This window comes from Sorex araneus, chromosome 3 (assembly GCF_027595985.1).
Source record: "Sorex araneus isolate mSorAra2 chromosome 3, mSorAra2.pri, whole genome shotgun sequence".
NCBI lineage: Eukaryota > Metazoa > Chordata > Mammalia > Eulipotyphla > Soricidae > Sorex > Sorex araneus.
The window spans coordinates 117,880,393-117,906,634 of NC_073304.1; the positions used below are offsets into that span (position 1 = coordinate 117,880,393).

The 26,242-nt window shown below is 41.1% G+C and overlaps 1 protein-coding gene across 1 annotated transcript in view; it reads left to right on the top strand.

Annotated features, from left to right (window-relative positions):
* Positions 1-26,242, top strand: part of CFAP70 (cilia and flagella associated protein 70) — a 67,641-nt gene that overhangs the window by 668 nt on the left and 40,731 nt on the right. The window contains exons 2-12 of the mRNA XM_004615412.2: positions 2,864-3,050; positions 5,124-5,222; positions 5,528-5,607; positions 10,144-10,323; positions 12,763-12,945; positions 14,083-14,177; positions 15,131-15,230; positions 19,003-19,137; positions 22,909-23,079; positions 24,144-24,221; positions 25,760-25,851. Coding sequence (XP_004615469.2) covers positions 2,864-3,050; positions 5,124-5,222; positions 5,528-5,607; positions 10,144-10,323; positions 12,763-12,945; positions 14,083-14,177; positions 15,131-15,230; positions 19,003-19,137; positions 22,909-23,079; positions 24,144-24,221; positions 25,760-25,851 — 1,400 coding nt within the window. The remainder of the gene's footprint in view (positions 1-2,863; positions 3,051-5,123; positions 5,223-5,527; positions 5,608-10,143; positions 10,324-12,762; positions 12,946-14,082; positions 14,178-15,130; positions 15,231-19,002; positions 19,138-22,908; positions 23,080-24,143; positions 24,222-25,759; positions 25,852-26,242) is intronic.

Sequence of the window (26,242 nt, forward strand, 5' to 3'; positions counted from 1 at the left end):
AAGACTTCCTCTTGTGATTAATTTCACTGGATGAATTTAAATGATAGGATGTAAATATTAAGGTTAGAAAAATAATGAAATAGCAAGACATTCCTTCAATATTATGGAGTGAAAAATGCCTCTTTCAAAACAGGATATGATTCACTATCTGCCTTGTTTTCTAGGGGCTCAGGGGTATAGAATATGCTTCTCATATGTGAGACCCTGGGTTTTCTGGGTTCAATTCCGAGCATTGCAAAAGAAAATAAATGTATATATAAATGTGTGAGTTTCAAAAGAAGGTCACATAGAACTTGAGCGCTTGGTGGCCAAGAGCTGCTCTCCTGGCCAGCCCACAGTGACAGACAAATGGACAAAGGAAGGACGGGGAGTGGAGAAACAGGGCCCCAGGCTGGTTGGTAGACAGTTTCTATCTCCTCCCCAACTACTTCAATTTCTCCCCTTACAGCACAGTCGTAGTCGTAGTTTCAGTCGGTCGTAATCCCAGTCATCAGAGTTCCATCATCCCTGTCCTCATAGTCCTCCTAGTTCTTGTCTAGTCCCCTCTTATCCCTTACAGTACAGTTACATAGAAATCATGAAGGGTGGGGTATACATAGGTGGGGTGGAACATTGTCATAACAACAAACAGAGGTAAAGCCACTCCTTGAGGGAAAGTTCTAGGAGATTACCTAAAGAACAAGATCTCATCTGAGGTTCAGCACTCCAGATTACTAGGAGATCTGCTCAAGGGTAGGATTCCATCTAGGGTGTATTGCTTTCTCCTTTATCAGCTAGTCATCCATTTACAGAAACATAGTGAATTTACTTATAAAATTTCTAGTCATTTTGTATGAACACAGTAAGAGATATTAAACTTAAAGGGTGGCTCTTCCTGGGGACATCTCTCTATATATCCCAGACCACAGTCCTCAGACCAGGTTAGTCTTTCCTAACACCAGCAGGGTCCTTACTCACTTACTTCTTTTTGGGTCATGACAGAGTTTATTCCATGACCATGCTCTTAACTTATGGTGCTTTGCTTGTCCTCTTTCTAAGTCAGGGTAGCTTATAGCTTGCCCTGGATCCATCTAGGCCCTTTGTCAGGACCCCCCTTTTGGGGGTGTTTTGAAGTAAGGGAAACTGGAGCTTTAGTCAAGTAAATATTATGAGTGCCCAGGAGTAAACATTATTTCAGAGTCAGTTAACTCCGATGCTACAAAAACATAGCATCAACTATCTTCCCGTGTCTATACAAAAAGGATATTGCTAAATCATGCAAGTGGCATAAAGGAAAGAGAAAAGCAATATAGGATTATTAGTGCTTGATGGAATTGGGTGTGCCTCAGGGGCACTGTTGTGGGAGTAACTTAATAAACCTAATCTCTCTTCAGGAGGAGCAAGGACAACCCAATATTATCCAACATAAATGTATGTATGTATAGTACCTACATATTACAGTTATAGCAAAACACAAGAAATAAAGTTTAGAGTGTTATAATTATTACACAGTAGAGTAGTGAGATAATTTTTTAGGGCAACACAAGCATTAAGTACATGGGGGTTACTGCCTACTCAGAGTTAAGGGGCTGTTCCTGATAGTGCTGGGGGGCCACACAGTGCCAGGGACCAAATCTGAATCTTCTGCATGCAAAGTTCATTGAGCTCTCTCTCTTTCTCTTCTGGCTCCTGAAATGTTTCTCTATGTGTTTTTCTTTTCCATATTTCTACATTGTAATTTTTTGTAAAGAAAGTTTTTAAGCCACATACATACTCAGGTACCATGTAGTGCCACAGATGTACCCATTTTGGGGCTATCTTCCTGGACCCTATAATATATTTTTTTCTTTATTGTATTTTTAATCATCTGATAGACACAAAAATGTTTTACAAAACTAAAAGTATGGTACTTAAATAGAATCTTGCAGTTGGCTACTATTTGTTTTTAATTATGTCCTACTTCTCTCATTCTTATTTGTGATATAACTTATTAAGAAATGCAGGGCCAGAGATAGTACAGTGGGTAGGGTGCTTACCTTGCACAAAACCAACCTAGTCCCTGGCATCCCATATGGTACCCTGAGCCCTACCAGAAGTGATTCCCGAGTCCAGAGCCTGTACTAACTCCTGAGAAAATCTGAGTGTGGCCCGAAAATAAAAGGAAGGAAGGAAGGAAGGAAGGAAGGAAGGAAGGAAGGAAGGAAGGAAGGAAGGAAGGAAGGAAGGAAGGAAGGAAGGAAGGAAGGAAGAAAAGAAGAAAGGAAGAAAGAAAGAAAGAAAGAAAGAAAGAAAGAAAGAAAGAAAGAAAGAAAGAAAGAAAGAAAGAAAGAAAGAAAGAAAGAAAGAAGGGAGGGAGGGAGGGAGGGAGGGAGGGAGGGAGGGAGGGAGGGAGGGAGGGAAGGAAGGAAGGAGGAAGGAAGGAAGGAAGGAAGGAAGGAAGGAAGGAAGGAAGGAAGGAAGGAGGAAGGAGAAGTAAGGAAGGAAGGGGAAGGAAGGAAGGAAGGAAGGAAGGAGGAAGGAAGGAAGGAAGAAAGAAAGAAAGAAAGAAAAAAAGAAAGAAAGAAAGAAAGAAAGAAAGAAAGAAAGAAAGAAAGAAAGAAAGAAAGAAAGAAAGAAAGAAAGAAAGAAAGAAAGAAAGAAAGAAAGAAAGAAAGAAAGAAGGGAGGGAGGGAGGGAGGGAGAGAGGAAGGAAGAGGGAGGGAGGAAGGAAGGAAGGAAGGAAGGAAGGAAGGAAGGAAGGAAGGAAGGAAGGAAGGAAGGAAGGAAGGAAGGAAGGAAGGAAGGAAGAGAAAGAAAGATTTTTTAGTTGGAATCAAAAAGGGGTGCCAGTTACACAGAAAAATTCTCTGAGTGTAATTATAAAAGCGATATTTTTCTTTCACAGAAAGGCTTTAAAGGGGATTCTCCAGTTACCTTCATTCGTTCAGAATTCAATAATGTGCTTCTGGGAGACTCTGCAAAAATTATCGTTTCTCCAGAAGGAAATGCAAAATACAACTTTACTAGCACTTTTGAGTTCAACCCTGAGGGAGGAATAACTTTAGATGACATCGCCCACAAACCTGTGTTCTGTAAGTCATAGTGTTTCTAAGGCTGTTTGTTATACAAATATGTTTTGAGGGGATTTGGAAGTATCTGGTAGATATTATTGGGAGAATTGAGTGCAACTGCCTTCCTAACTTAGGAACAATGCCATTTACTTGGTTCTTTACCTGCTCTGGCAACAGTAACATGAGTTACTAATTTTACCAGTAACGTCTCTATTGTGAGACTCGTCATCACCAGGAGTGTATTTCTGAGTACAGATCCAGGAATGGCTCCTGAGCATCGCTGGGTGTGAGCCCCCCAAAAAACAAAAATAAAGAAAAGTCCTTCTAGGGGCTGGAGCAATAATAGCACAGTGGGTAGGGCGTTTGCCTTGCATGAGGCCGACGGGTTCGATTCCCAGCATTCCATATTGCCCCCTCAAGCACCGCCAGGAGTAATTCCTGAGTTCATGAGCCAGGAGTAACTCCTGTGCACCGCCGGGTGTGACCCAGAAAGCAAAAAAAAAAAAAAAAAAAAAAAAGTCCTTCTATTAAAAAAAAGAGGAGGGGGGGCCAGAGCAATAGTACAGTGGGTAGGGCACTTGCCTTGCATGCTGCCAACCCAGGTTCAATCCCTGGCACCCCATATGGTCCCCCAAGCACTGCCAGGAGTGACCCCTGAACATCACTGGGTATTACCCAAAAAGAAAAAATGTTCTCTTTTGAAAAGAAATGTAACAAATATGACAACCTAATGCAGCAGCTGATCTTTAATCGAATCCTGTTCTGAATAAATCAGCTACAAAATAAGCTTTAGGACAATCTAGAAATATAAATGGGTTTTATCATACACTGGGCTTAATGTTCTTTGGTTTTGTAGGAAAATGCCATATTTTGGATTTAATACTGTAGTCTTTAGCAGTAAGCTGTCATGCATGATATCTGTAATTTACTTGGAAGTATTCCAGCAAACAAGAATTGAAAAAGCAGATATTAATGTTAAATCTAGATGATATAATTACATGGATATTCGTAATTGTGCTATTGTACTTTAGAAAATCTCACATTAAATCTTTTTGTTTGTTTGTTTGTTTTTTGCATTTTGGGTCATAGTCCTGGCGATGCACAGGGATTACTCCTGGCTCTGCACTCAGAATTTATTCCTGGCGGTGCTCGGTGGACTGTATGGGATGCTGGGAATCAAACCTGGGTTAACCACGTGCAAGGCAAACGCCCTACCCCCTGTGCCATCGCTCCAGCCTCTCACAATAAATTTTATGCATGAAGACAGGGCAGTGTTGCTATGGAAACACTCCTAGAGCTATGGGACTCTCAATTACTCCAAGGTCTCTAATATCTATGCCAGCCAACATGAGGATATAAGTGTTATTCCAAATTGAAGATTGTGACATTTTCATCATTCTTAAAATCAATGTACGAGGATCATGATTGATCATTTCTTTTACAAGATGTAAAAAGTTTTTTTAAAATATAATTTGCTTGCAAAAAGTTTAATAAGATGTTCAGATAGTTAAATTCTTTATTTCTTTTGGGTCACACACACATTCTGTCCAAGGGTGATGTAATTGATTATTGCCCTGAAACTGAAGGGCAATTTTTTTGTTTTGTTTGTTTGTTTGTTTTTGTTTTGTTTTTACTTTTTGGGTCACACCCCACAATGTACAGGAGTTACTCCTGGCTCATGCGCTCAGAAATTACTCCTGGTGGTGCTCAGGGGACTATATGGGTTGCTGGGAATCAAACCTGAGTCAGCCACATGCAAGGCAAAGGCTCTACCCACTGTGCTATTGCTCCAGCCCCTCAATATTTTTTTAAAACCAGAAATTACCCAAAATGTTGCCTCTTTGGATTTCAGATTAATTTCTCTTCAGTTTTGTGGGGTGTGGGGCGTGGTCCACCAGAGGGACCATATGCAGTGTCAAGAATTGAACCTGGGTTGACCGCATGCAAGGCAAACACCTTAGCCTTGTGCTATCTTTCTGGCCTTCTCTTAAATTTCTTAAACAATGCTTTACTTGCTAGTCCTTATTATCCTATTCTTTGTTATATAATATATGAACTAAACACATCTTATTTTCTTGGTTTTGATTTTTCTAGTAAATTTGATTGAGGTTTTACCAAAGGAAAAGAAGCAGAAAGAAGAGAAGACTTTACTTCTTGGTCAAGCTGTTGTGGATCTTCTTCCTTTACTGGAAGGTCAGAGATCTGATTTGCTCAAAAATAGAAATAGCAAAACTCATACTGCATAATGGTTGCAGATTTCATGCTATTTTTTTAAAAGGGGGTGTGTCCATGATGTGGGACTTGAAAAAGTCACGCTGGTGTTACTTAACTCAGGGTATGACAGTTGTGTGTGGTGATGATAATGTGATGAAGTATAGTAAAATTTAGCTCTAGAAAGGTGCAGAAATCAAACAGCGAATCTGAGGAATTTGATGAAAAGATGAACTAATTTCTGCCAAACCTTCCTTCTTTGGCTTGACTTTCCCTTCTTTTCACAGGAGATCATTCATATAAAATGACGGTTCCTTTGCACCCTGTCCCAGGCTCACCTTTAGAACCTGTTAGATCAGGTGTTAAGGTAATCAACTTTTTAGCTCTGAAAATGTTAGTCTTATGCAGTCAAACATATCTGTTTGTTATAAAGTTCCAAACTGAGTGGAGGGGTGGCTCTTACAGGGGTTAAGGCTCTTTCCATGTACATAGCTGACCCTAGTTTGATCACAAACACAGTATATAGCCTGAACACTTCCAGGAATGATCCCTGAGCACCAGTATGACAACCTGATGCAGCCAAGAGTAAGCCCTGAGCACCATCAGGTGTGGGCCCATGACCCAAAAAGAGGTTAAATTTGGTTGAGTCCAAACCATTAGGCACACATTGTGCTAGGTTCTGGGAAACAAAGATAAATGAGGCAGAGTCATACCTTTGAGGAATCTATAAATATATACCATGGATTACAACCTAGTGTGATTAAATGGAGGTGTGGGAATGTACACACAGAGTACGGTTTTGGTTATTTTGGTAAGTTATGAATGAAGGGGAGGCTTAACTGTGGATCTTTCTCTCTAGCTATGTCTTGACGGTTGAATTCTGTCTGGCATGGTTGCCTGCTTCTGGTTTTGGAAGAAGGGGAAGCAGGAGTTGATAGGCTGTGGCTCTGTTTTGTCTTGACTATTTTCCGTTTTTCCTGGGGATCAGTAATTTCTTAGAGCCCTGATTGTCTGTCTTGGGGTTTTGCTTTGCTTAGGTAAAGGAGGATCCAATTTACCCAACAAGCCACGTGTAGTTCTCTAATCATCATCTGTAGACCCTTTCCTAGTCCTTGATGCTCACCTTGAAATTGCCACAATCCACTCCTACATTTGCTGTGGTTCTCTTGTTATTTAATTTTAGGATGTGGTTTTTCTGTAGGTGTGATTTTATTTGCATTCTCTTTTATTGCACATAAATATAAAATTTAATATTTTTCATCATTCATGTGATTGGTACAGGGATTGGTATGCATTTGAGCTTAATTTGCCAGCTTTGGCCCAGCCTCATAGCTTATATGTTTCTTTTCTTAGATGCCAATGGAAGAAAAGTTAGTCAAATGGACTACAGGTTCTTATATTTCCTTATAAAATTCCTGAACATGGAGCTGTAGTGATAGGATAGCAGGTAAAGCATTTGCCTGTGCACCACCAGGAGTAATTCCTGAGTGCAGAGCCAGGAGTAACCCCTGAGCGTCGCCGGGTGTGCATAGCCACACACACAAAATCCCTGAACTTATTTTACTTATTTTTAAACTTATTTTTACATGTTCAAGAAAAAGATATTAAAGTTAATTCCCATTTGCTGAAGTTCTCACTGATTTTATATTTCAGTTTATACTCTTGTCATTCTCAAGACTCAGAGGCTAAAATGATATAAACCTGTACCTGGAAAGGAAATTTTAATTTATCTCTAGTATTCCCTGTATTTTTTGAGTAATAAAAAATAGATACCTTAGAGCCATTTAACTAGTCCTCTCAAAGATATGACCAGGGGTACCTCATTCTTCAGTCCCTGTATTTATGATCTAGTTTTCTCCTCACTGATGGTATCTTTTCAGGTTCCTACATCAGATCTCTTACTTCCACCTATCTCTTAGTATGATAATTCTACCCTTAGTCATATTTTCTGTGTTCATACTCCTGGGTGGTTTGGGGTGCAGGGACATTGATGGTTTTAACAATCACCCGTATATTGAAGACTTAACTTAATGACTTTAGCCCATACCTCATTCCTTTGTTCCAAGGTATCAGATGTTATAGCCACCTACTTGGATTTTTCTGTAATAATATCCCATATTTCCTAAAATTTAACATTCCCAATTTAACATGAATTTAACATCCTCCTACAAACTTAACATTCTTTTAAATTTTTTTTTTTAATTTTTGGAGGGCGGTCTGTACCTGACAGTGCTTGGGGTGACTGTGCTATGCCAGGGGCTCAAACTAGAACTGTCACACAAAGCCTGTGCTTTGGCCCTGGTCTCCCTCTATTTTATCTTTGGTTACTTCACCAAGCGGGATTATCAATTTGTGAAACCAGCAGAAAACATACATCACATTTATGACTGCTCCCTTGAATCGAAACCCAGTCTTTTCGATGTTTAGATACCTTTGTTCCTTTTTTTCGTTTTTGCAGATTGGAGCGTTCCCCCAAGCATCTGGAGGCCCTTCCCAATGATACTGACTTTGGGAAAGGTCATCTGGACTATCCCTGGCCATGCTGTGGTACCCAACTGAACTCTATGCCTAATTGTATGCATATCGTAAGCTCCAGTTTTTTGAGTTATTTTTTAGACCCTTTAAAAAAATACAATGTGCTCTTTTATTTATGAATTATATTTTTGATATTGGATTGACACATTATAATTTGATTTTTTAGCCATGATACCAGTAAATTTTATGACTTTATTATGCTTTAGACTTACAGTTTCAGGTTTCTTCAATGTAAATGTTATCACGGAAGTACCACCAAAGTATATGAACTTTTTTTTTTGCTCTTGGGGTCACACTCAAGACAATGCTCAGGGGTTATTCCTGGCTCTGTACCCAGGAATCACTCCTGGCGGTGCTTGGGGTACTAGGGATCGAACCTGGGCCAGCTGCATGCAAGGCAAACACTTTACCCACTGTACCATCACTCCAAGTCTGAAGTATATGAACTCTTTATTAACTTTATTTCTACATTACTTGCAAGTAGCCTTGGAAATGTCCTTTCCTCAGCTGCCTCTATTAAGTTTTTCCTTTGCTTGCTGAGTGACTTAAGAGGGAATCTGAGCACATCTATTCCCTGCTTAGTGCTGTGAAGATCACAGATTTGCCCACTACTTCAAATAAGACCCAGATTTCTTACCATGCTTGCAGGGCATTTTTAATAACCTGACGCCTATCCTTCCTCCTCTCTCAGCAACCCCCTTCTTGTTCTTTGGCTGAAAATTCTGAATCTCTTTATGTGTGAGCTGAATGTTACCATACTGTGTAATCCCTTTACAGTAGATTCTTTGTTTTGATCAGAATTATCTTCTCTTTCTTTTTTAGTATTTCCCCAGATTGTAACTGTTTACTCACCTTGTAACTCTTGTGGGCTGCGGCTCAGAAGCCCAGCTCAGGAGCCCCGTGTTTGAAGACCTGAGTCCACCCCTAGTATCACAGGTGATGGAGTCTGCTCAGGTCGCCATGTCTTCCTTCTCCCCACTCCAGTAATTAAATATTGGCCCCTTTCTTATTGGAGCATCTCGAAAAGGTCCTTATCCCTAGTATACCATGGATTATTAATCATGAATTTGTTTGTTTGGGGTCATACCTGGCGATGCTCAGGGCCTATTCCTGTCTCTGTACTCAGGAATCATTCCTGGCAGTACACAGAGGACTATAGGGGATGCCAGGGATCGAACCTGCGTTGGCCACATGCAAAACACATGCTTTACCTGCTGTAAGGTCCCCTAATCATGAATTATTATATGAATTCTACAATTAAAGGGCCATCTCTTCATCTTTATGTTCTTAGTGTTATAATAAGTACGTGACATAAAAGTTATCAGTATACATTTCTTTTGGAGGGGGCACACCAAGCAGTACGCTGGGCTTGCTTCTGCTCTGTGCTCAGAGATCACTCCAGATGGGGTTTTGGGGACCATACAGGATGCAGGGGATTAAAACTTGGACATCCAAGGCAAGTGCCCTCCCTGCTCTATATCTTTCTGGCCCCCATCAGTATAAATTTTAAACCCACGATTCACTGAATCCTGTGTGAAAATGTGAGAGGTTAAAAACACAAATCTCTCTGTATAAATGGGTATATGTATTTTAAAAATATTTTCTTATTTAAAACACTGCATTTTCCACACTAAAAATGTTATTGAAGACACTTTTGTCCTTAGTGGTGTTTAGCTTCTAAGAAAAAAAGTGACAGTGAAAATAACCTTTTATCCTTTAAACTTGACTGCTCTACTTAAATATGTTACTAACATCACATTCTTGGCCCCATTATGTTGTCAAAATAGAACAGACTTTCCATACTGGGAAAAACAGAAATATATCAAGCAATACGTTTTCAAATATTCAATTAAAAACACAAATAATGAAATATGAGCTCACACAAAAAGCACCCCAATCTCACTCCCTCAGGTGGGACCGATGTTCCCCTGCTTTCCATTCCTCTTCCGGACCCTGTGTGCAAACTGACTCAGTATTGCTGAGGCAAGGCTGGAGGTCTGGGATACGGTTCTGCTCTTGGATCTGTCCCGAACTCACGGAACACAGAGAGAATTATTAGAGTCCTTTAAACAGAAATAATGGGGGCTGGAGTGATAGCACAGCGGGTAGGGTGTTTGCCTTGCATGTGGCAGACCGGGTTCGAATCCCAGCATCCCATATGGTCCCCTGAGCACCGCCAGGAGTAATTCCTGAGTGCAGAGCCAGGAGTAACCCCTGTGCATCGCCGGGTGTGACCCAAAAAGAAAAACATTAAACGGAAATAATTAACCTTGACCTCTCCTTCCCGTGATGTGAAATTCAGACTTGATCATGGGGGGACGGGAATAATGGCATTTTCAAAGCGCCGTCTGATGTGATTTTCTTCCAGTCATGCAGTCTTGAAGTCAAAGTGTTCGTGGCCGAGCCCTTGCTGACCGCGGCGCAGATCTCGGGGGGCAACCTTCTGAAGGTCACGCTGGAGGCCGCCTACGCGGTGCCCGAGTCCTTCGTTCCCACCGGGCCGCTGCAGAACTACATTGGAGGCCTGCAGGTTCCGTCGGCAGGGGAGGTGAGCCCCTGCGCCCCACCCCTGCAGGCCGCACTCTGCGGGCACTTCTTGCCGCTGTCATTTCGCTCAGAACAAGCTGTGTGAATGCTTGAAATGTATTTTTTTAATTTTTAATTTTTTAAATTTAGTGTAGAAAAGAGAGGCAGCTTGATAGAATTCTAGGATTAAAATTGATGAGATAACAAAATTTCAATTTTATTAACCATAGATCTAGAAAATAATGTTATTGAACATTGTTATATCCGATTAGCAGGGTTGACAAAGCCGTGTCTAAGAATTTATTAAGCTTTTTCTGCTTCAGGAGGGGTCGTGCAGCCATGACACTCCCAGATCTATACGTCGGGGCCAAAGAGTCGACAGGTGGCAGATGTGGTGGTGGGTGGGGCTGAGAGGCTTCTGGAAGTATGGGGAGAGCGAGGCTACCCACCCCGACCCTGATAAAAACAACCCAGAGTTCTCAGCCCGGCGCAGGTACCCGAGACGAGGCGGGGATTGTTGTCTTTGCATATTGGAGAGGTGGTGGGGTTGAGCCCTGGCCAGCTGCAGTGTGGGGCGGGGGTGCTGCTGCCACAGTCTTGTTCTGGCGGGTATTCAGCCCGCCTGCCTCCCGTGGGTGCTCTGGAGTTTTCAGCAACAGGGGCCCACATGAAATGTATTTTAGTATTCAAAACATTATGGGCCAGAGAGATAGTACAGTGGGTAAGGCTGAGTGCAGAGACAGGAGTAACCCCTGAGCATCACTGGGTGTGGCCCCCAAACACAAAAACAAAAAAACATACTAAATTTAATACTATTATTTATTTATTTTGCTTTTTGGGTGACACCCAGCAATGCACAGGGGTTATTCCTGGCTCTGCACTCAGGAATTACTCCTGGCGGTGCTCAGGGGACCATATGGGATGCTGGGAATCAAACCCGGATCTGCCGCATGCAAGGCAAATGCCCTACCCGCTGTGCTATCTCGCTCCAGCCTCAAGTTTATGTGTATTTTATATAGAGATGTTTACATTGGTAGTTTTTTTATATACACTATGTCCTGTAATTGATATAAATAAATAATGAGGAAAATAGAAAGTTTTCAAAATTGGTCAAATTTATTGATTTTGACATAGATTACATATATATCATATATACATGAGACCGTATAGGCTGCCGTGGATTGAATCTTGGTCAGAAGCATGCAAGGCAAACACCCTACCCACAATACTGTTGCGCCAGCCCCAACTTAAAAAAAAAAAAACATATTTTTTAATTGGGGAGGGTATATACTTTTATAGAAATTTCCCTTACTCTGAGTTATTTTCTTGGTCCAAATTTCTTTAAAAAGATTGATTATGAGTCTTATGTGACTCTTGATAAAGATTTCCAAGTTGTTCTCGAAAAGTGTTTAATTAGTAAATACTCCCGCCTGTCCCATCATATTTCCCAAGTTCAGTATGGAGTGTTCCCATTTCTGTCAAGGACTTAATTGAACTAATCAATGAGGGAATTAATAAAATGTAAATCAGTTCCTAGGGAAAGCTGGGGCCTTGGGTGTGGCTCAGTGGCTGTGACTCTGACACATTTGTGAAGGGGAGAGTTTGATACCCTTCTTGTACCACCCCAATGCAAAATGTAGTCCCAGCTCTGCCAGTGTGATTCACAGCTCCTTTGCACTGCAGCAGCAGCTAAGGCAGGATGGGTGAGGGACACCTGACACATCAATAACATCAATAACATCCGGAATATTGAAATGCATTTGCTAGTAATTTAACACTTGCCTTTCAGGGGCTGGAGCGATAGCACAGTGGGTAGGGCATTTGCCTTGCACGTGGCCGACCCGGGTTCAATTCCCAACATCCCATAAAGTCCCCTGAGCACCGCCAGGAGTAATTCCTGAGTGCAAGAGCCAGGAGTAATCCCTGTGCATTGCGGGGTGTAACCCAAAAAGCAAAAACCAAACCAAACCAAACCAAAGCAAACAAAAAAAAACTTGCCCTTCATTAGAATACTCTGCCTCAGAGTGGGGTGGGGGGGATGGGATTGGGGGGTGGGAGGCATAGTGGGTTCATTGGTGATGGAGAATGGACACTGGTGGAGGGATGGGTTCTCGAACTTTGTATGAGGGAAACACAAGCACAAAAATGTAAATCTGTAACTGTACCCTCACGGTGATTCACTAATTAAAAAATAAATTAATTAAAAAAAACTAAAAAACTAGTCTTTCAGTTTCAGGGCAATAATCAATTACATCACCCTTGGACAGAATGTATTTGCGTGTCTCTGGGAGAGGATAATTATTGATTTTCTATATAGCACAAACTTATACAATGGCACAGAACAATAAAAGGCACAGTGTCTATTGGACACAACCCAGTGTTTCTTTGAAAAGACATTTCAGTAACTGATCTAATCCACCAGTCTATGAAATTTCCTGATATGTGGTACTTATTTCTGTAGAAAGATTATCCCATTTTATTCAAGAATGGAACACTGAAGCTAGGAGGTGAAAAAGAACCTGTACCCCGGCCCAAAAAGTGGCCAATTGCCAACATTCTGGCCCCAGGAGCTAATTTCATCCCTGATGCCTTCATTGTTGGTGGTCAGTATGAGGAAGAAGAAGGAGAACTCAACCGCCCTGAGGTGAGAGAAGTATGACAATTATTATGATGAACTTAGTTAACTGAGGGATGAGAAAATGTCTCATGAATTACTGTAATTCATATATGCCTGTCACTGGTGAAAATAGAATGGATATGTCAAAATACACAATTACCTAATTCTGATTTTAAAAAGTCTGCCTACATCCGAAATACAGCAAATATAATAATTGAATTTGAATTTACTTTTTTTGGTTTTTTATTCCATTTATTTCTTGGAAAGCACCAATACTATTTACAAATCCCTAGCTTTTGTAACCACCGCCCTGATTCTAACCCTAACCCTAACTCCTAGTAGCCCTGATATCTGGGGGGGATGGGGGAGGGCAAGAAACTATAGCAAATTTCCAAAGTTTTATAATCTCTATACACTTAATGTTCATTTTTCTGAAATAACAAGAAAAAAATTGACACCCAAAATCTCCAGAAACTAACTGCAAATCTTGTGCCAGACTATTCCTGTCTTTCAAAAAAAGGGGACCCTAGAATAGGCACAGTCTACCAGTTGGCCCAAAGCTTAACAATCACAAAATAATTCACTTCCTTTTCTATCTTGGAAAACACCAATTCTTTCCATCTAGACCCTCCACATTTCTAACCCTAACCCTAGCTTGATTCTAACTCTATTCCTAATTCCTAGTAGACCTGATATGTAGGGAGGCCCAAAACTAGCACATTTCCAAATTTAATGATATTTGTACATATAAAATTCATTTTTCTGAAATAGCACTGAGAAAGATAACACCCAGAACCTCCGGAAATTACTCCTGGTGGTGCTCAGGGGATAATATGGGGATGCCAGGGATTGAATTCAGATCAGCTGTGTGCAAGGCAAGCACCCTACCTGCTGTACTGTGTCTGCAGCACCCAAGGGAAAATTTGGCAACGTGTATTTGACAAGATTGATATAAGAATTATGCAGGTAATTTCCCAGGTGCTTTATTAATAGTAAATTACCATAAAATTTTAAATGCTGATAGTAATTATAGTATAGTTATAGTACTAATTATAGTACTAGTAAAAGTTGTTTAATGTAGTTCATTAAAAGAATGCTTGAGAGATCAAGCAAGATGATACCCTGGCACAGTGAAAGAGTAACAGCCTCCATCTCATTGCACAGGACTGGGAGTTTAGGAACCATGCAGAGTGTGCAAAGAAAAGGATTGTCTGGGACTTGGAGAGTCGCTGCTACCTTGATCCTTCTGCAGTGGTCAGGTAGGGCAAAGAAGGAAATGAATCAACAGTTACCATGTAGGAGGAACTGTCACTTTTGTTAATTTCTCCTACATTTGAGTGAAGATGATGAGACTATTTCTTTTGGACAATTACAAAAGCTTAAGCAAGATGGGTGCTTTTTTTCTCTGGCACATCGAAGTCCTGAGCTACTATGTAGGGTCGGTCGCTCCACAGTTATTAGCTATCCAGGCACACTATTTTTTTTTTCGTTACCTCTTTTGGGTGGGAAAAGTCTCCCAAGCACACAATCAGGGGTCTCTCTTATCAATTACGGGGCCTATTGGCCCAATATAAACGCCCAAGGTGCGATGCTGTTCCAGATTCCAGGGATTACCTGGGCCACTGGAGATGTCTGGGGGACTGTGTGGTTCCAGAGATGGACCCAGTGCCAGCCACATGCAAGACAGCAAGACATGCCCCTTAGACCCTTTACCATTGTTCCTGCCCCCTTCTCTACTGTGTTTTATTTATGTCTTCCATCCACACAGTTGAAATTTTAGCTGCCATATTCACTTTCCTGGTAGAAAGTTGGATGAGAGGATTAGTTTTGGTGGACACAGTGTCACTCAAACAAAATTAGGACTTAGGTACTAAAGAATAGGAAATTGCTAGTTTTTGTCACAGAGACCTGATTATTTGGCAGCAAATATAAACAGAGGATTATCAATATAGGTATTATTGGGAGGGATAAGAGTTTTCTTGTTTATTGAATAGCAAATAGCAAATAGCCCATAGCAAATATTTCAGAAATTTCCTAGACCTAGATGGGGTCCCAATCCCTGTCAGGAGTGACCCCTGAGTACAGAACCTGGCATAGATGGGTATGTCTCCCTGCCAAAAAAATAAATCAGGAGGAATACTTTCCTTTTAACTTAGATGTTGTTCACCCTTCTTTTGTGTATGTTTCTAATTGGTCAATTCTTGGTTTGCAGTTTTCAGAAGCGAATTGCTGATTGTCGATTATGGCCTGTAGAAATCACAAGAATTCCTGTGGTTGTTGTACCTAAAGGGAAAGCTGCCAAATTTGAGAAGGTAAAGAAGCTGCAAAAAAACGCCTGTGGAGCTTGCACAGGTGCAGCATGTGTGAGGCCTGAGTTGGATCTCTGATACCTCAGGGTGCCCACCTGTTTTCCCAGTATCTCTTGGAGGGACCTCAGGGCCCCAGAGTTTTGCTATGAGTGATTCCTGTATGAGTACTGACAAAAGAAATTTTCAGACCCAGCCTATTCTGCTTTAAATCTGCATGTGTTTTGTGTATTGTTAATGTTTGTTTGTTTGGGGGCCATGAACACAGTGTTCAGCATCCACTACTAGCTGAATGCTTGGGCTTGTTCATGTTGGCCTGAGGTTCAACTCAGGACTCCCACATGCAAACATGCACTCCAGTCCTTTGGGCAACTTTCCCTTAGCTTCAAGTTCTCATCTCAAAGGTAACTGTGAATTGACAAGCTGCAACATGGGGTGACCAGACCATCCTCAGCTGCCCATGGCTTCCTGGATTAATGCTTCAAGCCTTAAGTCTTATGAAATTTTCCCATCTCTGGCAAATCAGGATGACTGACCACCCTTGCTTTCCATATTAAAACTTACTTAAACATTGGGGGCTGGAGTGATAGTATAGCAGATAGGGAGAGCACTTGCTTTGTATATAGTTAACCTAGGTTCTCTCTCCAGCATCCCATATGGACCCCGAGCACCACCAGTAGTAATTCCTGATCTCAGAGCCAGAAGTAACCCCTGAACATTGCCAACTGTGGCTCCAAAAACAAAAAACAAAAACATTTTTTGTTTTAATTATCTATACTTTGTTCCAAGATTCTTTATTTCTCTTTATTTCTTTGTTATAATTTTACCAATAATAAGACTGAAATTGGCACAAAAGAAATTAAGAGCTGAATTTAAAATTAAATAAAAATTTGTCAATCTCTTCTGGGAAGGACAATTGTCCTCACCTAGTCCTTTCCCCAAAGTCCAAGATATCTTAAAATTATTTGGCTGAAGATCTGGTAAAAGTGATTAAACACGACAAATTCAGACTCCTGTGAGGATGTCTTTTTAAGGATTCTTTTCAAAAGGATTTGGCTCAATGGTTCAAAAAGGAGGAAGGGGGCTCCCACTTGCTCGGATAGCAGATTCTAGGAAGAAAAAGAGGAGGAAAGAGATCCTCTGGAAAGTTTGGATTATTTACCTCTCTGCATCTGACTTTGCACCTTTTTTAGTTGGTTTTGGTTTTGGGGCCATACCCACGGATACTCAAGGGTTATTCGTGATTCTGCTGTCAGGAATTATTCCTGGTGGTGTTCAGGGGACCATGTGGGATGCCAGGTATTGAACCTGGGTTGGCCCTGTGCAAGAAAAATGCCCTACCCACTGTGCTATTATTCCAGCCCCTGCTCTAATCCTTTGCTACTCACACAGTCACCTCTGCACCCACCAGAGATACTGTCAGTCAACCTTCTCTTTGTCACAACTCTCCCCTGCTGGACAAAGAGAGTGTGAGGCAGGCTTCCAACCAAGGAGCAATCCTCCTGGCCCTTGTTGCTACTGTCCTGGGGTATTGGTATGGTAGTATGTTTTTTTATATATATGTCTCACAGATGAGTACAATCATTCTATGTCTGTGCCTCTCTTTCTGATTCATTTTCACTCAGCATGATATTCACCATGTCATCTACTTATAAGCAAATTTCATAACTTCATTTTTTTTCTAACAGCTGCATAGTATTCCACCGTGTAGATGTACCATAGTTTCTTTAATCAGCTATCTGTTCTCGGGCACTTGGGTTGTTTCCAGATTCTGTTGGGGGAGAAGGCAGTTAGGTTATAGAAGAAATCATCATGACAAAAATAGTTGGAAATGATCACTCTGGATAAAAACTGTGTGTTGAAAATAGGTAAAGGAACAATTATGATACCTCTCAGTACTTGTATTGCAAACCATGCCTCAAAGGGGAGAGAAAGGGACAGAGAGAGACAGATAAACAGAAGGAAATGTCATAGAGATAGGCTATGGGGAGGGTAGCGGGAGGGAAACTGGGGACATTGGTGGTGGGAAATGTACACTGGTGGAGGGATGGGTGTTAGAACACTGTATGACTCGAACCTGACCATGATCATCTTTATAACCCTTTATCTCATGGTGACTCAAAAAAATTTTTTAATGAAAAATTATGGGATCCCTCCCCCCCAAATGGGAGTGTTTATGTTTCCTTCTCTGTGCCAGGGACAGCTTGGAAGCCTTTGTTGAGTTTGCTAACCTGATTTGTCTTTTTCTTTGTGTTCAGGGAACAAGTTCTAACTTGGGCCAACTTTATGTTCTAGAAATGTAAACATTTATTTATAAGGAGATTCCTATCTTCTCATGTACCGTGTCTTGTTTGTGTTTTATGTTATGTGCTCTGATTTGGGGTTTGTTTGTGAATCTGAAGGCTTATCCATGTGTGCCTCATGTACGGTCATTTATGTATTGTGAGATCTGTTTTAATAAAAGGAAACAGAAGTTCCCTTTCACTTATATGAATCTGTGAAGAAACACTAAAGCCAGTTTCTGGTTCCTTTAAAATTTTGTTGTTGCACATCTGCACATGTATGTTCATCGCAGCACTGTTTACAATAGCCAGAATCTGGAAAAAACCCGAATGCCCCAGAACGGATGACTGGTTGAGGAAACTTTGGTACATCTATACAATGGAATACTATGCAGCTGTTAGAAAAAAGGAGGTCAAGAATTTTGTAGTTAAGTGGATGGGCATGAAAAGTTTCATGCTGAGTGAAATGAGTCAGAAAGAGAGAGACAGACATAGAAAGATTGCACTCATCTATGGTATATAGAATAACAGAGTGGGAGACTAACACCCAAGAACTGTAGAAATAAGTACCAGGAGGTTGACTCCATGGCTTCGAGGCTGGCCTCACGTTCCGGGGAAAGGTCAACTCAGAGAAGCGATCACCAACTACATTGTAGTCGAAGGCCATGTGGGGGAAGGGAGTTGCGGGCTGAATGAGGGCTAGAGACTGAGCACAGCGGCCACTCAACACCTTTATTGCAAACCACAACAGCTAATTAGAGAGAGAGAACAGAAGGGAATGCCTTGCCACAGTGGCAGGGTGGGGTGGGGGGGAGATGGGATTGGGGAGGGTGGGAGGGACACTGGGTTTACGGGTGGTGGAGAATGGGCACTGGTGAAGGGATGGGTTCCCGAACTTTGTATGAGGGAAGTATAAGCACAAAAGTGTATAAATCTGTAACTGTACCCTCACGGTGATTCTCTAATTAAAAATAAATAAATTAAAAAAAAATTTTGTTGTTGCTATTTTTGCTTTTTTTAAAATAAAGCTTCACTTTTTCCTAAGAGTAACAAGGTGAAATATCATCAATTAACTTGAGTATTTATTAACTATTGAATAGGTTGCCTTTACTGCTCATTAATGATGCTTATATGTATTATCTCAGTGGTATGCTATTAACAAGCTCATCTTGAAGATAAAGAAGTTTATATAACTAAATGTTTACTTAACTAACTTAATAATGTAACTAAGTCACACATCTAATTGCTAAAGCTAAGTGTGTGAACAGGTTGAGTCGGAGCTCCTTTCCTTGTTTTTAGACAAGGGGTCACAACTGGTCACTGGAGCTGCATCCATTCATTCTTGAGAGAAGGGATCACGTGATGTTGGGGACTGAGATCAGGGCTTGTGTGTGCTGAGCATATACCCAACCACACGAGCTAAACTCCCAGCTACAAACCCCCATGCCTTTTGCCATGGCTTGGGAGTACTAACAACTCCGTTTTTCTCCCTTTAGTCTGAAGAGGAAAGTCAACTTTCATTTCATGGTGTAGCTTATGTTAATATGGTTCCATTGCTATATCCGGGCGTGAAGAGGATCCGGGGTGCTTTCCATGTCTACCCTTACCTAGACAATATAGTCTATGAGAAGGTAAGAAAAGGGGATTGAGAAGGCATCTTTCTCACGGCCCTCTTATAATGTGTTTTTACCTGCATCATTAATATACATATCTTTGCAGATGATGTTTGAAAACAGTTGGTATAGTGGAAAGCTAAATAGAGCCTTTTAGTTATTCTGTTATTAGACATTAAAACTTTAGGATGATTAAAAACCAAACACTGCAGGGGGCTGGAGCGATAGCACAGCAGGTAGAGCATCTGCTTTGCACGCGGCCGACCCAGGTTCGATTCCCAGCATCCCATATGGTCCCCTGAGCACCCCCAGGGGTAATTCCTGAGTGCAGAGCCAGGAGTAACCCCTGTGCATCACTGGGTATGACCCAAAAAGAAAACAAACAAACAAAAAAACAAAAAAACAAACACTGCAAACAACTCAGTTCTCCAGCAACAGATGAATAAAGAAAGCAAATTTGGCGATACTGCTACGCAGTAGAAACTAGTTAGCAGTAAAAGGAATTAACTATTAATATGTGCAACATGGATGAATCTCAACTTCCTTAGATTAAGTGAAAGGGAGCATCAAAGAGAGAATCCACTGCATGCCCCCACTTACATATAATCCTAGGCATGACTGGGGTGTGACTCGGCGGGAAAGTACCTAACTCATGTGAAAGTATGAAATCACCACTGCCACATCCCCCAAATGCCATCCCTGACACTGCCTTACGATCTCCAGGACCACCATAAGTGTACACTCTCCAGTGCACTGCCACCGGGTTGTGTGAGCCTGTGGGTCACCCTCAGATAAGGGGAAAGGAAAGAATTACATATAAGCATAATTCTAAAAATATATCTGTAACAATAGAATGCAGATCAATGGTGGTTTGGGACATGGGTGAAGGCTTGCAAAGGAAAGTAAGGAAAGCATAATGGAGACAGAAATGTTTGATTGCAGGCGTGGTTTTGCACATGTACATATGTGTCAGTACAAGGGAAACTGTATACTTAAACTATGCAGTTTGTTATAGTTCAGTTTTACCTCACTAAAGTTGAATATGAAACCTTTTGTATACATAAAAAATTTTATGTGTTGATATGGGAGGGACCCTGGGAACGTTGGTGGAGGAAGTTGACACTGGTGGTGGGATTAGTGCTGCAACATTGTATGTCTAAAACTCAACTAGGGAGAACTTTGTAAATCACAGTGTTTTAATAAAATTTTAGAAATTAAAAAAGAAGAATTTTATTGTGTTCAGTGTGCAGAAACTTAAATCCATGTGCAGATGAATGAGCTATATGGTTCCTTCCATTTTTAGGGGTTAAAATATTAAAATCTGACTATAAACTGTATGTCTCTTTCTGTAATAGTAGAGTGGTGGTTGTACTTTATATATAGCATTCATGAGTATAGATAGCTTCTTAAAATGTGGATTGCAGTCCTATATGGGGCTAAATAATTTAATGTGGGGGTCATGAAAACTTGGTGACAGTAAAAGGTTTCTGAACATGCAGCAAGCAAAAATTCAAAATAAGGAATATTTTAATTACTTTTTTATTGAACCACCATGAGACAGCCCATTATGAAGCTGTTCATAATTAGGTTTCAGCCATACAATGTCCCAATACCCATCCCTTCACCAATGTACATTTCCCAAACTCTTCTATAGCAGCTACTTCTCTCTCTCCTTCTCTTTTTCCCTATCCTTCTCTCCCTCTCTCTTTCTCTCTCTCTTTTTCTCTCCCTCTTTCTCTTTATCTCTCTCTCAGTAAGGAATATTTTGAATCCAAGGTGTTTCTGGCACTGCTTGCCTGTCTTCTTTGGTAAAGGGTGTCCCCTGTGGAAATGTTTATAAGGCCATGACACATGCTATGTGTGACTTCCTGGATATAGGAGTCATGTGATTTTGTGTAGGTTGTTTCTTAGCAGAAAGTAAAGCTTTCAAAGCTCCAACCATGGCAAAAACATATTTCTGCTTTGTTGATAGTAGGACAGCTTTCTTCCTTTTATTTTTGCCATGTCGGGGATCAAATCCAGGACCTCACCAATGAGGCATGTGTTCTCTCACTCAACCACATTTCTAGTCCAGAACAGATATTTCTTAATTTTAGACCCATCACTGATCCAAAAGCCAGAGCCAAGAGGGAGCCCTGAGCATCACTGGGTATGGCACAAAAAGAAAAAAAAATCTATGAAATACAGTACTATTATAGAAAGGGTAGGATTATGAATGATAGTATTTACAGCTTCCTTGATATTTTTGGACTATCTTTTTGTAGTTTCATTGAGGCACAACTGATATATAATTTCTAAAATGTATGCTTAAAGGGATAGCACAGTGGGCTACAGGAACTTCAATTGCTTTGCATGAAGCTGACCTGGATTCAATCTCCAGCATCCCATATGCTTCTCTGAGCCCTGCCAGGAGTGATCCTGAGTGCAGAGCCAAGAGGAAGCCCTGATCATGGCCAGATGTGGCCCCTAAACCAAAAATAACTAAAATTAAGTGTATATGTACAGTTTACTAGTTAAGGTGCCTGCCTTGCATGTGGTCAACCCCATTTAATCCCCAGCACCCCACACTTTTCTGAGCACCACTCTAGTGACTCTCAAGCACAGAGCTGTATGAGTAAAACTAGATGCTATTACTTGTATAGAAATAAGTTCTACTATTTAAAGTTAATGTGAAATTTTATATATCAAAGATGAAAAACTTTCTGGTAATAACAGTTAGTGAAACACCAAAATCAAGCTAAGTAAGAAGGTTTTGTAATAATTTACATAGTAGGATAGGCTTGACTTGCTCTGATGCTTTACCCATCCAACTAACATGACAATATGATGCATTTTTCACATTCCCTCTCACTGGGTTCACAATGTTTAAATTATTTAGAAAACAATGACTTTTTTTTCATTTTTAAAAATTGAATCACTATGAGATAGAGTATTACAAAGCTATTCATGATTATGTTTCAGTCATACAGTGTTATAACACCTATACCTCCACCAGTATAATTTCCTAGCACCAATGTCTCCAGTTTTCCTCCCACCCCTTTAAGCCACCCCTCACTCCAGCCTGCCTCTATGGTAGGCACCTCTCTTCTCTCTCTCTCTCTCTCTCTCTCTCTCTATCTATCTATCTATCTATCTATCTATCTATCTATCTATCTATCTATCTATTTCTCTCTCTTTTTCTCTCTCTCATTTTAGTCATTATGGTTTTCAATAGAGATGCTGAAAGCTTATCATCTATATCCCTTTACCTGCTCTCAACACTCAGTTCTTGTCCAGAGGATCATTTTCAACTAGTGTTGTCTTAATGGATCCTCCTGTATCTTAACTACCCTCCATCTTCCACACCATTGACTAACTATTGACCATTTCCCCTGACCCATTTTCCCTGGCATTGGATATTAGTTTCATACTGTTTTTTTATATCCCACAAATGAATGCAGTCATTCCAGATCTATCCCTTCCTTTCTGATTTGTTTCACTCAGCATGATACTCGCTAAGTCTATCCACTTATAGGTAAATTTCATGACCTCATTTTCCCTAACAGCTGCATAATATTCCACTGTGTAGATGTGTCATAGTTTCTTTATCCATACATCTGTTCTTGGGTACTCAGGTTGTTTCCAGATTCTGGCTATTGTGAATAGTGCTGCAATGAACATAGAAGTGCAGATGGCATTTCTGCTGTGTGGAAAACAACACTGTTATAAAGATTAACTCTCCTAAGAATGATTTGTTTTGAGTTCATTTCATTCCCCGCTGATTGATTGCATTTTGGGATTTCTTTGCAGACCAAGTGTGTATCGAGCTTGTTTCGGGATGCTGCTCATTATTTGATTCATAATAATAAAGCTGGAGGTATTAATTCTCCAGTGGTTAAACCAGCTGTTTCAAAGATCCCTAAAGAAGACAAGTCAGTCAAAGAAAAGGATGTTGAAGGAAAACTGAGGCTTGTGGATGGAGTAGGTTGCTGAGAAAGAGGTTGTTTTGCTGGTTTTTTTGCATTCCAGAAGTTTACGTGGATTTCTTATTTGGTGATTTTTATAAATTTTAGTTTGTGTTTAGTTTTAATTTCATTTGTTTACTGGGCATGGGGTTCCCCAGCAGTACTCAGAGCCCAAGGGCCACTCCTATTTGGCAGCGCAGGCCTGCCAGTGGGGTGCTCCGGCCAAGCAATGTGGCCTGACAGCGCTGCCTGCCACTTGGGCCAGCCCCATGTGCCAGGGGTCCTATGATGTGGGGCTTCAACTGAAGGAGCTTGTATGTGCAGGCATGTGCTCCACTCTTTCCGTGATCTCTGCCCTTAGTTTGCATTTTGATGCAACACAATGGTCCTACTTTCTACCCAACACTTGAAGACCATGTAGGAAATCAATCTCTCCCCCTTTTTATTGGATCACCCTGAGATACACAGTTACAGTGTTGTTCATGATTAGGTTTCAGCCATATAATGTTACAACACCTTTCCCTTCGCCAGTGTACATTCCTCCCCCCGCCAGTGTCCCCAGTTTCCCTCCTGCCCCCCTCCACCCAGCCTGCCTCTGTGGAAGACTTTCTACCCCTTAGGGCTCTCTCTCCACCAACCACCCAGCTTTAGGCATTGTGGTTTGTAATACAGGTGGTGAAAGGTTATTGTGTGTGTCACTTTACCTCCTTTCAGCACTCAGTTCTTGTCCAGAGTGATCATTTCCAACTATTATTATCATAGTGGTCCCTTTTCTCTCTTCTCTGTCCTAACTGCACTTCTGCCCATTCCTATCACACACATCCTCATATGGCAAATTTCCAACCGCAGACCAGTCCTCCTGTCCCTCCTAAGAATTCAATTTTAAAATGTGTTTTAATTTTTGGTCTCATTTTTAGTGGATTATTCATAACAAGCAATACAAAATAAATTAATTCAGTTCTGCTTTGGGGGCAGGGCTTGGGGTTTGGGATGGAAATGTGGTGGTAGGAGGGTGTAATGGTGGTGAGATTAGTAAAAGTATAATAAATAAATAAATTGTGTTTTATTTTCTTTCATTAGGCACCTAGTATAAAATCTCAGAGCTCAGACACTCCTTTAGAAGTTGAACCCTCTCTGTGCCACAATCCAGAAGGACAGGTAACTATGCACGAGGAGTTCAAAAATCAAGTTTACATTCTTCATCCCTGTAATGCACAAGAGAGTATGGTGTGGTAGAAATGCTCCGACAGTTGCCCATTGTCTGAGTTCCTGTCCTGGGTTTGCCATGATCACTCTATGACCTTGAGGAGATTTTTTTTCTTAATGAAACACTCTAAAATGAATGGGTACTAATTCATTTTTCAGGTTAGCTTTCAGGTTATTTAGAGCATTAAAAATGCATGACTTGGGGCTGAAGCGATAGTACAGCGGGTAGGGCATTTGTCTTGCATTCGACTGACCCAGGTTTGATTCTCAGCATCCCATCTGGTGGCCTGAGCACCGCCAGGAGTAATTCCTGAGTACAAAACCAGGAGTAACCCCTGTGCATGTCCAGGTGTGACCCAAAAAGAAGAAAATATAACAAAAAAAACTCATCATAATACAGAATTTTGATGAGTGCTGTACTAGAGGAACAAATAAAGTGTTCTGTGGGCTCAGAGGAGACAGATTAAGAGCTACTAGGGTGGGCAATTCTGGAAGACCTCATGGAAAAGGTGGCATCTGAGCTGAAAAGTGAAAGAGTCTTTTGTTGACTGAAGATGGAGGTAGAGACATTTCAGAGCAGAGAGCAGCTAGAGCCAAGGCAGAAAGAAGGCAGCAGAGTTCTAGGTATGCTGATGAAAAAAACAAGTTGTAGAACAAAGCATAAAAGGAGAGAGTATGGGCCATTTTGTAGAAAGACTTTGAAGACTTCCTAAGAAGCTTAGACTTTGTTCTGTCGGGATAAGGGAACACAGACTCATGCTGGAAACTCATAGCAAGGTTTCTAAATCACATAGAAATAAGACTTGTGTGTTTTAGTGCAGACTCTTGCAAGGATGTGAAAAGGGTGGGGTAGTGGGCATGAGGCTCTTACTGTAGAGATGAGTGTTGGTGAGTAATTCTAAGAAGGGTTGTAGCAGAGAAAGTCAGAAACCTATAGAGGCGAGATGTATGATCTTAGAAGCATTTGTGAGTATCAAGGAAGAAAAATTAAAGGTGACTCAGGTTTCAAACATGGTTCTGAAAGTATAGCAGAATCATTAAGAAAAATGCAAAAGTTCTCTTCAATGCAAAAGAAAGGTTGATCTAGGAGAAATGACAGCTGCGATGTGGGACACATTTTAGATGTTGACAAGTGACTGGTGTTGAAAAAGCTCTGAGTAAGAATGTCTGAATGTGATGGAGTTTGGGTTTGTTTGTTTTTTCCATGTAAGGTGGTTTGGTATAAAAAGAATGCCATTCACTTTACAACAGTTTGAAGCAAAGTGCTAAACAAATTAAACAGGGCTTCAATGGGGGAATGAATTTTCCTTCAAGAAATAATCCTACTTTGCTGTTTTATTTTTGAATTATTTTCCTATAGTAAAAAATGTTTTAGCAGTTGAGCTCACTCTGTATATATTTTCTCTTACTCTGTTATGTTATTAAAATGCTTCTTATAAATATATGGTCATTTTTCTGGAAAAAATAATTAGAGAAAAATGTCTTCACAGCAATATGTAGAAGCAGGGACATACATTGTGCTAGAGATTCAGCTGGACAAAGCGTTGGTTCCAAAGCGATTGCCGGAGGAGCTGGCCACAAGGTATGCATAACCAGGGTCATCATGCTTATTTCATAGAAACATTCTGGGGGGAAATGGGGCCACTGGGGTACTTGGGGACTCCTCCCCAGCAGTGTTGAGTAGCCACCTCAGGAAGCCACACGGCCTCAGGTCTTGTGGCCCAGAGGTGCTTGGGGCCTCTAGGATACACCCGTGATACTCAGGAGTTATTCCTGCTTGGTGCTTGGGACTCACTCCCGGCAGCACTTGGGGGGAGGGGCACGATGTGCTGAGGTTGGAACCTGGACTCTGAGCCAACCATGTGCTCTAGCCCTCTGAGTTATCTCCCTGGTCCACTTTGCACTTTGTGGTGGGGGTGGGGTGGGGAATGGGCTCCCAGACAGTGTGAGAAGGTCTGGGGACTCCCTCAGCA